Source organism: Oreochromis aureus, linkage group 12, assembly GCF_013358895.1.
Source record: "Oreochromis aureus strain Israel breed Guangdong linkage group 12, ZZ_aureus, whole genome shotgun sequence".
Lineage (NCBI taxonomy): Eukaryota > Metazoa > Chordata > Actinopteri > Cichliformes > Cichlidae > Oreochromis > Oreochromis aureus.
Window position 1 is genome coordinate 10519206 of NC_052953.1, and position 13710 is coordinate 10532915.

General features: G+C 37.3%; 1 protein-coding gene across 1 annotated transcript; it reads right to left on the reverse strand.

The window, feature by feature from the left end:
- Positions 1-7376: 7376 nt before the first annotated feature.
- Positions 7377-11026, reverse strand: si:dkey-283b1.6. The gene is made up of 5 exons (XM_039620529.1): positions 10955-11026; positions 10710-10875; positions 9210-9306; positions 8744-9008; positions 7377-8627 (listed from the first exon to the last, which is right to left on the reverse strand). Exons 3-5 carry the CDS (start codon positions 9236-9238, stop codon positions 8514-8516), a joined length of 408 nt encoding a protein of 135 aa, XP_039476463.1. The 5' UTR covers positions 9239-9306; positions 10710-10875; positions 10955-11026; the 3' UTR covers positions 7377-8513.
- Positions 11027-13710: the final 2684 nt, after the last annotated feature.

Here is a 13710-nt window from a genome sequence, read left to right on the forward strand (position 1 = left end):
GTTCTGTTATGTAACCACTCCATCAGAGCAGAGAGAGAGGAGAGAGAGGTGCGAGGTTGTGTGGTGCCACACCCCCTCCTCTCGATTTGTTAGAAATACTTTGACGCAAATGGGAACACCGACGCACTTGATCTACAGTTTTCTGTACTATTACTCCTGTGAGACTTTTAATGTGTCGCTTTTGGAACTGAACATAAACATAAAAAGAACATAAAACACGCAATCATTATAACCTAAAAGCCATATTTGTTGAGAGAACAACCACAAGAGGAAAATACAGTCAGTCTTGTGCAGAAAACAGTGAAAACAGCCTCTGTCAGTCTTTTTTTGAATACATTAAAATCATGAAGCCAAAGAATAGTGTTCATTGTGCTCGTTTTTCATGCAGAGAATAAAGAGAAACAAAGCTTGTACATGTGTCTATGCCCACCACCCCCCTGGTCCCTGCATCAGTTGTGAGAACCCATTGTTTCCAGTTCCTTGTGTAGCGTTTGTGCCAGTTATTGTCCAATTTAAATAAATACATAAGTTCCATAAACATATTTTTATACTTCCCGTATGTTTTACAGTGATGGGGATGTTTGCGTTCAGTTTTCTTATCTGAGAAAGATTTTAGTGTTTGGCCGATGGTAATAAACTGATAAAGCAATTTGACAGCATACACTATGAAAGTTTTGCCTGAAGGCTTGTTGCTTGAGTTATTCCTCAACAGTGTGCAGAAGAGTGCAAAAGGGCAACAAGCAAAAAATTCTTTTATTGCCAGAAGCATGCCTATGCTAATATTTCCATTCAAGTTGCTGTAGCTTTGGAAAACCTCAGTCAGTAAATTACTGAGGTGGATTTTCTCGGCCTTTGAACAGGAACCACCAACCAAGTCACCAAACAGCAAATCTTATAATAATATGAGATTATTAAGTGTAGGTGAAAGTTTATTACATTGACTAAATTATATATATATTTAAAAGCCCAAGGGAATAATACATATGCTGTGCTTTTCTTGTGCGTTTTATTTTGGGTTTCTTTTCCATTGTCAAACAAAAAGTAAGCTAGTTTGTAAGGCAGATGTGCAGTCAAATCTCAGGAGATTTTGGGTTACGGTCCCATTAACACTGGTCAATTGTTGTTCAGTCTCGACAAGAAAGTGATGAAGTGGGCCGAGTATTTCCAGACAGCATACAGACATTTCCTCTCTCACCCCTTAGACAACTAAATGTTTCTCAAGGGAGAGAGGTCATGAAGATATAGTTCTAGTTATACTTTCTGTTTCAAGTTTTAAAATCAACTCACACTTAAAACCACAATTAAATACACTGTACATTATATAAAAACTGCCTCCAAAAGCTACAAAGGGAAGTGATAATTGAGGTTGCCAAAGTAGATCATCTGCCTCCAGCTCACCCTATCTCTAGCGTCCACTTCTGTCACACCAGTCTTCTGCATCTCCTCCATCACTGCATCCATGAACCTCCTCTGTGGTCTCTTCATCCTGAGCCTTTGTCCAATATATCTTCTCTCATGTCCAAATAATGTCAGCTTTGTCTTTATAACTTTGTTTCCAAACCTCTTGACCTGAGCTGTTGTTCTGATATACTTGCATGGTATTTGCATGCTTGATCCCAGGTATTTGAATTCATCCACCTTCACTTTCTCTAATACTTGCATCATCACCTTTCCACCTGCCTTCATCTCATTTGCACACATGCATTCTGTCTTGCTTCATTCCTTTTTTCTCTTTAGCACACCTCCACCTTTCCAGGCTCTAACAGATTAACACAGACATGGTGACATTTTGAAGACTCTGCATTTTATGACCACATTTGGATGATAGGCTTACTGTTACGACCCTCCCACACCAATGAAAGCCATGGTCCGCTGTTGATTGGCTGACATGAGAGGATCAGCTAATTTGTGTCTCCTGTGTCTTACAGACTATAAAAGCTGGCCCAGATAACCTGCTTAGTCTCTCTCTTTCACTCCACCTTACATCAACTTATTGGTGATCTTTGTGTCTTGGTTAGGTTATCTTTAATACGTTATTTTATATTTAAGTGAATTTCTTGTGTGAACTCCCTCCTCGCCACCAACTTTAATCCACTATGTAATACATTTTTAATTTTATCATTTAACCTTTATTTATATAAAATTAACAAGTAACATACACATAAAATACTCATTAAAGCCAAAGGACAGACTTTTTGGACAGGCTGTTCTTTGTCTATAGTTTTATTAAAGTGGTCTGCAGTTTTTTGGTACTTCTCCAATGGCTGAAATTTTCATCCCTAAAAGATGCCACTTGATTCAAGTTTGCTGATTGGAGTTCCAAAATCTTGCAGTGTCATCCACAGGCAAACTATGACTGCAGGAAAATGGGATGGTAACTCTCCGTTAAGGCAGACGGGGCCCCACAACAAGGGCTGACACACTTTAGCTATCAGCTGGTCAGAAGTGAATCACCATCTTTAAATAGATTCACAGTGTTTACCTGGGCTAAACTGGGTTATCATGTCAGCATATGCTTGAATGTTGTGCATCAACAAACAACCCTCCGAAGCTTGGCTCCATGGTTACAGTCCTGTACTATTAATGAAACTAACGCATACTCACATGCAGAGAAAGACAGCCCAATGCTATTTTTAGGTTTGGGAGTTTCACCCACGCCCCAAGAGATATTTTTGGTTACCAGTTAGATAAAATAATGCAGAGTTATGTACAGATACTTAATTGAAGCATGCATTTAACATAAAAATTAATTTACATTTAAATGGGATTCAACAAGGATTGCCATAATTTGTTCATAATTATGATTCTTTAATCTTGTATTTGATGTAGAACAGAGAAGATTAATTTTAACAATGAAGATAGTAAATAAGTAGCATAACAATAAAATAACTCAGTTTGCCTTTCAATTGTCAGCAACTCGAAGGGAATTTCATAGTTTTATAGAAGTGAAACTGAAAACTGAAAGTGCAGGACAGACATGCTGTATATCAAAAATTCTGTGTTGTGTTCTCATACGTATAAATGTAACTTTTGTAACTGTCATGCATTTCAGGTGTATTATTGTAGGGTCTTTACCTTACAATATAAACCGCCTTGAGACAACTGTTGTTGTAATTTGTTGCTATATAAATAAAACTGAACTGAATGTTAATTTTGTTTAAGGTGTGACTTCAAATGCAGGTTAGGTTTGGTTACATATCAGCGATTGGTACAATAAGTAGCACTCTGGAGTTTTGAAGCAGATCCAGTAATGAGTGTTTGCCTGAATTTGGTATTTTAGCATTGTTGCTGTGAACAAAGGGCAGTTTTATCGTTTTGTTAATCATGAATTAATCATACATTCCCAAGACTGCTGGAGGAATTCCATATGAGCTGGTTTTCCCTTTGTGAAGCTTGTTTTATTCTTTTAGATTTTTTTGCTAACTTAATTGGACAGTGGAGCCATTTTTGTCGTCTATTTGTTCATTGATGTATCATAGTAATAGAACTTTAACCAGTATGCTCCAGCTTAGAGTTTGTTGGTAAATTTGCTAAGTCCACCTTACAATCATTGGTTAATCTCACATGAAGAAGAATACAAACAAAAACCAGAAGTTTGGCAGCTGAATTTAAAAAGAAGAAGAAAAGAAAAGAAAAGAAGCTTGAAAGGGACAATGATCTCCTCCAACTCAGTATCCTGGATCGGAGGTGGCATGTGTCAGTGTGAATGTCAGTTACTGTGATTAGCAAACGAGTTCACAGATAGTGCAGGGAGTGTTCATTAAGAGTTACAGTCCACTGATGACAGAGGCCAGACAAAGATAGCAGCACAAGGAAAGACCTGACAGAGCAAAGCCAGGGACTCTCCAGTGCATGTTTGAGAAGCAGCAGATAAAGAGAATGAAGCAGGGGGAGAGGGATACAGTACACGACTGTCAGTCATCACAGAATATTTTCTTTACTTTCTCTCATACTTTTCTTTAGCGGTTCTCTTGCTCTAAACTTCTGTTCTGCGGCCGACACCGTCACATTCACAGATCTATCCCCATGCATTCCTTTTTATATTATCTGCATGCTCCTCTCTGTCTGTGCAGCCTCAAGGGAGTTTCTTTCTGTAAATCCATCCCACATGTCTCTTTCAGAACAAACAGTGTGTAGACTTAACACAAGTGGACTGAAACACTTTTAGCGGATTTCTTTGCAGTTTGGCTGAAGGACCGACCTCCAGAACTGCCCACATGTCAATTTAATCCAATTCTTTCAATTCAATTTTATTTATATAGCACCAAGTCACAATAGAAGTCACCTCAAGGTAGGCATGTAGCATGTAGGGAGGCTAAGAATTACTTAAACCAGCAGCTGAATTCCTTAAATTGTATTTCAAAATTGTTTACTAAACAAGGGAAGAAAAAATACTGTATTTCTCATTGTCTTTCAAATAAATTAAATGAAAGCTGAAGGGCACATCATATTACCAAACCCCATAGGAAGTTAGTTTAAAATCTGGTAAGCAATGGCAGGGTTGAATTTCACAACCCTGCCATTGTAATTACATACACTTCTTCCAGCGTTATACTGGGAACAGATATGTGTGTGATGCTCTTACAGAGAAACAGTAAGCTACATGATGTACTAGTACCTGATTCTGACCAGTGGTGGATCAAGAAAATTTTCTTAGGGTGGCATTTATATCAGATGGTATGACATAATCAAAGCCATTTCTTTACACATATACAGGTGTTACATTCTGTAATATGTACTATATATGGCTAAAAATACATCAAATTCAGCAGGTACAAGGTGCAAAACTAGGGTGGCACTAGGGGTGGTAAGAGAATATTTGAAGGTGGCAAATGCCACCCCATGCCACAGCGGTAGATCCGCCAATGATTCTAAGTGTGCTTTGGAGAACAGTTAGCAGAAGAGCCACAACAAGGCCTGAGAAAAGGACAGATTAGAGCTTACTTCATCTTACTGAACAGAGTGTTGTAGCTTTCATTTCAGAGAGTGTTGCACAACTTTAAGAATTTTTCTATCAGAGGAGCATAGAGAGTGCTTGAATTCAAGTTTCTTTGTTTTGTTTACCCCCTTAGGCAGAGTTAGTATTCAGTAGACAAGTCATTTATCCTTTTAATATGTATTCTACAAATAAGACAGACAGCTAATCATGTAAATATGTTGCAACACAGAAAAAAAATCCACTTTGCTCTTATGTATTTAAACAATGATTGGATCTACACGTTATTGCTTTTTGAATGAAGAAAATAGTAAAACATGGCACTGTAAGTATAAAGGAATGAAAACAATAACAGAGACTGAGAAAAAGAGAAAAGGTGGGATTAAGTACACGGTGTAACAGCAGGAAGAGAAGCAGAACTTTTTGTGGAGGTTATTGTTCGGACTCCTATCAAGGCTGAAAGAAATGTCAAAATCTCCTCCTTTAGTGTATTTCTCCTTGTGCAATCATTTATATCACTCATTTAAAGAGATATGTCAGTAAGTGAACATACAGGGTTTTCTTTTAACAATCCATATAGTCTAGCAGTACCCCAGCAAACGTGCCTTAGCAGACCTAACAGTGGGTCAACTGTGGGGCTGTGTGAGCAGGGCAAATCCACTCTCACCCATGCAGGACTCAAGTAGAAGTGCCCACACAGGGGTCAAGAGCAGTTTTGCCTTTTGGGGACCTTGTAAGAGCTTGACAATACACATTCCAGGTGTTAATCCTAGACTGCTTCCTTCAAAGTCTTTAATAGTAAGAGGCTTATTTAATACTTCTAGTAAGATACTTATTCACAAAATGCAATGCGGTTGTGCAGAAAGTAAAAATAACCAGAGTAATATAAACCTTTAACAGATCTGTGACCATGTGTTTAACAAAATTACATAATTATAACAAAACAGATAAATGTACGTTTAGCAAAGTAAAGAAAGACCTGAAAACTACAAGATGACAAAAAAAAGAAGAAGAAAATAAGCATCAGTGTCTACACGCTTGGAGTGCCCCCTGGTGTTAAGTTTGGTCACTGTTAGATTGGATCGTTTGACGAGACACTCCCTATGTGATATTATACTGTCATAAAAGAAGGACTTTGCCTTCTCCTGTGATTATGTGATTAGTCATTTTGCTATCAGGAACTCACAGAGAATAGTTCGTGCAGCAGGTGAGTGGGTTGGTGCTGTGAAGTTTTAAAAGCTGACATAATGACACCATGACTGTAGTTGATATCCCAAACATATCAGAATCCAAATAACAGAAAGGAAAGTGAGTTTAAAAAAATAGAAAAGAAAACTAATCATAAAACTTTGGTGTATCTAGCATTACATTGTATGCGGTTCTGTGTAAAATTAAACCTAACCAAGTGTCAAGAAGCATAAGTGTTACATATTAAAGGATTCATTGAAAAAAGTGAACAAAACTATAATTGTCAGGCAAAGTTAGATACATAAGTATATGGACAATGGCACATTGTCTCTGTACACCACACAAATGGATTTTAGATCAAATAATCAAGATTTGAAGACTTTCAACTGTAATTCAAGGGGGCTCAACAAAAATAACTGTTTAGGAATTGCAACCATTTTTATACACAGGACCCCGTTTTCAGAGGCAGTCCTGTTATTCAATGACAAATTAAGCAGATGAAAGAACCTGGAAATGTGTTAAACGTGCATGTGGTAGTTTTTGACTGCAGCTGAGATGCAAAGAGATGTCAGTGCAAGTGAAAGGAAGCCATTATTAGGCTGAAAATAAATGAATAAATAAACCAGTCAGAGAGATAACAAAAACTGTTGGAGTGGGAGAAAGAATAATTCTTTCTTTGGTTAGAAAAAACCCCAAAACATTCACAACATCTAGCAAAATCAAAAACGTTCTCAAGGAGGTCAGTGTGACTCTCCAATCAAGAGATGACTTCATGAATAGAAATGTAGTGGGTTTACGCTCCACGGTGTGTCTTTTGTCCCGTCTTCTTCCTCTTACCCCCATCTGGTCATGCAGATGGCTGCCGCTCCCTGAGCTTGTTGGAGGTTTCCTCCTGTTAAAATTGTTGTTGGAAAAATGAAAATATTGAATTGAACCCCCAAACCAAACCAAAAACTAATGGCTACACTCAAAAAAAGTAGTAAAGGAACAGCTCTTTGTTCAAAGCATACCATATCATCTGTCAAACATGATGGAGGCAAAGTTATGGTATGGGCTTTTATGACTGCTCAGATTCAGCCAAATGAATCTTAACTTCAGAGGATAATGACTCAAAACCTGCTGCAAAAGCAACCCATGAGTTTCTTAAGCCAAAGAAACTGGAAATTCTTTAATGTTTTAAGTTGCACTAAAGTGAATCTTTGTAAAACATTTTTAAACTTTTATTCCAACTTTGTTAAAATTCATGACAAGCTTGATTTAGTGTTTTTCTTTATTTAAACGTATCCACAATATGTACATGTGATATAATCATTATTATTAACATATATTTACATGGAAAATTTCCTCAACATTGAAATCTTTTTCTAACCTCTGTTTCCAGGTTGATATTACAGACTTTGTTGGAGTCTTCAATCTGTTCAGAGACCTTTAAGTAGACCAGCTACTATAAATATCATTCACATTTTTTTTTCCTGAGAACAATTTGAACAATTAATTTGTGAATTTTGTCTATTTACACATTTCATTTCAAGTAAAGTGACTGTTTCATGAAAGTCTTAAAGAAAGTTTTCAGAAATCACAACAGGAAATGAATGGTACATGAACACCTGTAATAAATAGCATTAACTGATTGTTCAGCCATAACCAATGGCTAAACAATCAGTTACACCTATGCAGACCCTGTCATGAGATAAAATGTCTGCTGTGAAAAAGGCCTCTTCTAGCATAATATGACTACAACATTACTGCAACCACCTTATTACAGTCACATAAGTTAACCGGCATACATATATAAAAATACATGCTTGTCAGGCTTACTTCATTATCATGCTGTGCTTTCCAAAATAGCCATCCAAAGCTAATATTTTGATGAAAGAATGAATAGCAAATATTTAAATCCTTTGAGTAAATATACAGAGTGTGAACAAGCAAAATGCAACCATTTCAGCTTCTCACAGTGTTGTTGTAAATGCCATCAATGCCATCCCTTTACTGTCTGTTGAAATGAAGTCTGTAAAAGTGGTGAAAAAAAATGCATCTCGTCCTCAAGATGTTGAGCACAAACCAAAACAACATGTATTTCAGTTTAGCTCTGCACTAAATGTAATAAATACCTGATAGGACACTTCTTTGATATCCTGCTAATAAACACAGAGAACAAGCTGAACCTGAAACACGTTTACAATGTTGTAACTTTAAACCTTTTTAATTTCCGCAACTTTGATTCTCTTCGTGCCATCATCACATGCCTTAAAACAATAAAGAAAATGAATCTAACAATAAAACCAACCCTTAAAAGATTAGAACTTCTTGTTACTTATGTCCACGAGGCAGTGCAATATCGTGAGTGTCCGTAACTTCGACACTATAATGATTTTCCTTATGGTTGTCACTGTGCCTGTGGTTGAACCATGTCTGGGTGAGGCGGTGGGGGTGTTACGGGATACATAGAAATGCTTTGTTCATTGTAAGCAGGTGGGAGATCATCAGGCTTAAATTCCAGCTGAAATACATAGAGAAAAAAAGAGCTATAATTTAGCAATAGGCAAAATGTACTGATATATGGGTGCATTATTTTGTTAGCACAACAGGAAGAGATGCAGAAAAAATCATAATCACCTCATTATAGGCAGGTGGGGGTCCTGGGTAAACTGTTGTGCTGTATCGTGGTGGTCTCATGGCATCACCACCTTGATCTTCGCTGTCCTGCTGTGATATGCTCCTGGGGAAGGGAATGAAATATATGGACTGCGGGAGCCTGCCCTGGTCACTATGTCTTATAGATCCCCGTGATATACGCTCCTCCCTTAGGCGACTGCATGCTCTGCAGAAAGTGGTGCAGAACATGATGGCAAGACCAAAACCCAGGACACCCAGGAAGATCCTTGGAGAAAGACGAAGATGTGGAGAAAGCAGAGAACAGGTTATCTAACAACTCTGGCACAGTTTGAAAACTCTCAGCCTTCCCTGGTGGTGGAAGATGTTACCAGTTTATTAGTTTGCTGTTTTAATAAGATCAAAGACACTGGGGGAAAAAAAGAGCATTTTTTCAGCTAATGTATCAATGAAAAGAAATGAGTCTTACTCTAGAAAGGTACCGTAGTCCATAAACATCCTTAAACCTGGTGGATGAACTCTTAATGGGCCAAAATGACAGTGGAGTAACAAACCACTGAATGAACCTGAAAGGCAAACAGGTAGAAAAATAAATAAATAAAGATTTTTATCATCAGTGATCTAAAAAAAGTGCAGTTAAAATTTAAAGATCTACAATATTCTTGTTATATAGACTTGCTGACACATTTCAATCAAAAATTTCCATTTTTAGATCTTTCCGTATCAGTTGGAAAATGTGTATATTGAACTTTGTATACTGAACTTTAAACCCAATTTCTTGTCATAGGTACTGTGAAATCTCCAAGAAGCCTTTATTGCCTGTCTTGGTTGTACTAGGATAGATAAGAGGTTCTAGAAGCGCATTTCTTATAAAGCAACACATTGTACTACAGTAGCCTCATATAATTTGCAGTCATTTAGTTTAGCTATTGCTGTCAGTGATATTACACAAAGACAGGATGACTGCGCTTGTTCCATGATACCCATAAAGCAATCAGGTGACGACTTGGAATATTAAATTGATTACAAATAGGTTAGAGGTATCAATTTCATAGCCTGATAGCAAATCAAATCTTAGCTTATTTTAGGCTGTTGACATATTAATGAGCGTGGATTTCAAAACTGTGAATCAGAGAGGTTTGATGGATGAGTGATTCCACAAGTTACCAAATTCTGACTTGTGGAGTCATGTTAAATGAAGTAAATGAACTCAGAAAACATTGTTTTTATACAACATGATTATAAGAATGAAGTGTCTGTCAAATAAACCTTGAATTAGATTTGTGACAGTTCCTTTTTCCATGAGTAAATCTTAATATTAGACCTGTTTATCAAATAATTAGGAATTCACTATCAGATGGAATGGAAAGACAGATATATTATCAAATTATTTTCCATATAAAGAGGCTTAAAAAACACAAAATACTAATACAGCTGCTGTACCAAGCCAAAAATCAAATCAAGGTATCCACAATAAGAAAGGTCTGTTTAACTGATTCGCAGCCTTGAATTGAAAAAAGTAGGTCACTGTGCTAAACATGGCTTTTAAGGCTGGCTCTGTTGCCAAAGTTAGGGTTTTCCCAAAATTATATTGTTATTTTCTTAAATGTAAAATGCTGGGAGGAAGACAGATTACAAGATTTTCAACATAATGAAACTGTGATAGTAAAGCCACAAAAACTCTGCTCGTACTGAGGTGATTTAGCATTAAGTTTTTTTTATATATATATATAAATTATTAAACAAAAGCAAACAAAAGAACCCAAAACAATCACATGAGAAGTAGGAGAGGTGAGCACATGATCGGTAAGCACAGCGGGAAAGCGGCCTAGTCTGTGCTTCTAAAACAAACAGCTTCTGGTATGTTCAGATTTTCGTTATGAGATTCAGTTTTATCAGCTTCCCATAACTGAGCAGAATATTCAAAACAAGGAATCAGAAGAAAAAAAGGCCAGCTCTGTGCTCTTACCTTCGATCCAGCCACAAGTTCTCTCAGGTATGAGACTGGGAGGGAAAACTCACTGGAGCAGAGTGCAGTTTTTATTATGAGTGTCCTGATAAGGGGCGGTGTGTACAGTCTGTTTAAGCATGGGGGCGAGTGCAAAGAAGGCACGTTTAATAGCACCTGAAATACACTGAGAATTGTAGTATTTTTAATTGTTAGCAGGGTTTTCGCCTTTGCTCATTTTACACACAAACAACAAAAATGTATACCTGTGATTATGGGCAGACTTGTATGAATTTCTGTATTTGTTTCCTCAGTTGATCAGTGTCTTTTATTAGTATGTACGGTGGCCCTGAAGTGCAAACCACAAAAACAAATCACAAAACGCACAACAAATTGAAAAGCGCAAAAACAAATTGAAAAGCGCAAAAACAAATTGAAAAGCGCAAAAACAAATTCACTTAACGCAAAAACAAATTGAAAAGCGCAAAAACAAATCACAAAACGCACAACAAATTGAAAAGCGCAACAACAAATCACTTAACGCAAAAACAAATTGAAAAGCGCAAAAACAAATTGAAAAGCGCAAAAACAAATTCACTTAACGCAAAAACAAATTGAAAAGCGCAAAAACAAATCACAAAACGCACAACAAATTGAAAAGCGCAAAAACAAATTGCAAAGCGCAAAAACAAATTGAAAAGCGCAAAAACAAATTCACTTAACGCAAAAGCAAATTCACTTAACGCAAAAACAAATTGAAAAGCGCAAAAACAAATTGAAAAGCGCAAAAACAAAAACCAAACCGGAAGAGGTAGGTACCAATGCTGCAACAACAGGCATCACTGAGTGGATGATGGATCCGGTAGCCTTTTGAACCGGAAGTTGTTCTGTTCGGAAGTTTGGTGACTGCTCTACCAACTTTTTTCCACAACTTGGACAAAACATGTTGGCTGTATCCCAATTCAGGGTCTGCAGCCTTAAAGGCTGCATTTTAAGGCCGATTACGTCACAGCGGCGCGCCGAAGGCTGTCCCAATTCAAAGGCTGCTCGAAATGCGGCCCTCAAATTCGGCCTTCATTTCCCTGAATTTTAAGGCTGTGGCGGTGTAGACTTCGTGGCCCAACATATCCCACAATTTATAGCGCGGCAGTCACTGTGGATAATTTTGCTGCAGACGGCAGAAGCGTAGCGGCCGAAGAGTAAACTGTTAAACGTAAGTACTGAATATGATGTCACTTTTTATGTGCAAATGTTTAATAATGAGGAACATTAAAACATTACTGTTGGCCACATGTCGGCAAAGTTATTTGCCATTAGCGATGTTTTTGTACTTTCAGCGTTTACTTTGTTTTAAAGCATTTAAAATATAATAATACAATAGTTGACCTTAATCTTACAGAGAATGTGATGATTTTATGGATAATTAAAGTCAGTCATATATCTACAAACACAACAAGCTGAAAGTCAGTGATGCTGCTCGGTTTGCAGTCCTGAATATCACGGCACAAGCAGGATTCACTGCACTGTTAATGTTAGCTATGTTATATTGCTAGCTATGTTATATTGCTGCCTCTGTTCGGTGGTGTCGAGCCAAACGGACTTTAACGTGTGTTTGAACGAGCTGACGGTTCACTCGTTAAGCTGAAAGAAAGATGCTTTAATCACAGGAGTCACACATGTGTCCACTGCACCATCTGGGAACTCTTCTTGTTTAACACTTGTAATAACACAAACACTAAATCCTCCTTCTCTTGTGCTGTTTTGTAGCAGTGTATACACCTGAGACTGTCACCTGTCTGTCTGTCCTGCACTCTCTCTCTGTTTCTTTCTCTCTGATTGTGGAATAAAAGTATGAACATGTATTTATAAGTTACACTTGTGTTTGAATCCTGCAGCTTATCACACATTTGATTTCCATGTGTGACAACTGCAAGTGTCCAGAGTGAGGACAGACTGAGGGACCCACTGCTGCACATCATCTGTGAGGCTTTGCACCCTGATGATCCACCAGGACAAACTCAGCAGTGTGTGAGGAAGAGGAGGAGGAAGAGCCAGCAGCAGCTGACAGATGTGGAGAATAGACATACTGTTCCTGTTTGTGAAGGACTGCTAGAAACATTTAAAATAACTAATTATCTGTCCTGAATCATTATTAGGTAATGTTCAGATAATTTGATCATTCCAGTGTTTTCAGTGTGGGAGAAAGTACTCAGGGCCTTCAAGTTACACACTATGAAAGGCAGCACCAAGTTTAATATTCAGAAACCTAAAGTATGTATCAGCAGCAGAATGGAGCTAAAAATAAATGTTTGTTTCAGTTCTATGAAGCTTTGAGTATTTTGGATTAGTAGTACTGCTGTGTTTGTTGCATCATATTGCTGTAATTGTTTATATGCTTTATATATTCTGAGGTAAGTTGATCTATAGTGTTACATCATATTCTATAAGGATGTTATGTGTTTGTATACTTTCTGCCCAGTTTGACCCATTTAGCAGAAGTCAGCCTGTTTAAGGCTCTGATATCTATTCTGTATGACTTAAAGCAGTTATGACATGGTCTGATTTTCTCACCCAATAAAGGGATATTTAATGTATCAGTCTACTCTTCATTCTATCAGACACAGTTATCACAGCTCGTACATTTTCTATTTACACATATATGTAAGCATTGAGCCAAATTTAGTAATGCCAACATATTACACGGACAATATTTGTCTCTTATATATAATACATCTACATATACACTGTCAAAGATACTTGAGTGTCTTTGAGTGAAGATTTAAGGTGATAGGACATATAAATAACTGCAACTTGAATCTTTACTGAAGCTCAGTATTAGACACAGAGTTCACTCACATGAATTTCACTCACATGTGCTGTACCAGTGTACCTGCACATGTGATGTGACAATAGAAGTGATTTGATTTGAGAGTTCAAACTCACTGCTGTAATAACTTATGATTAATATAATAACTATAATATTGGCCATATCATATTTACACTGACTTTAGTCTCATGAACA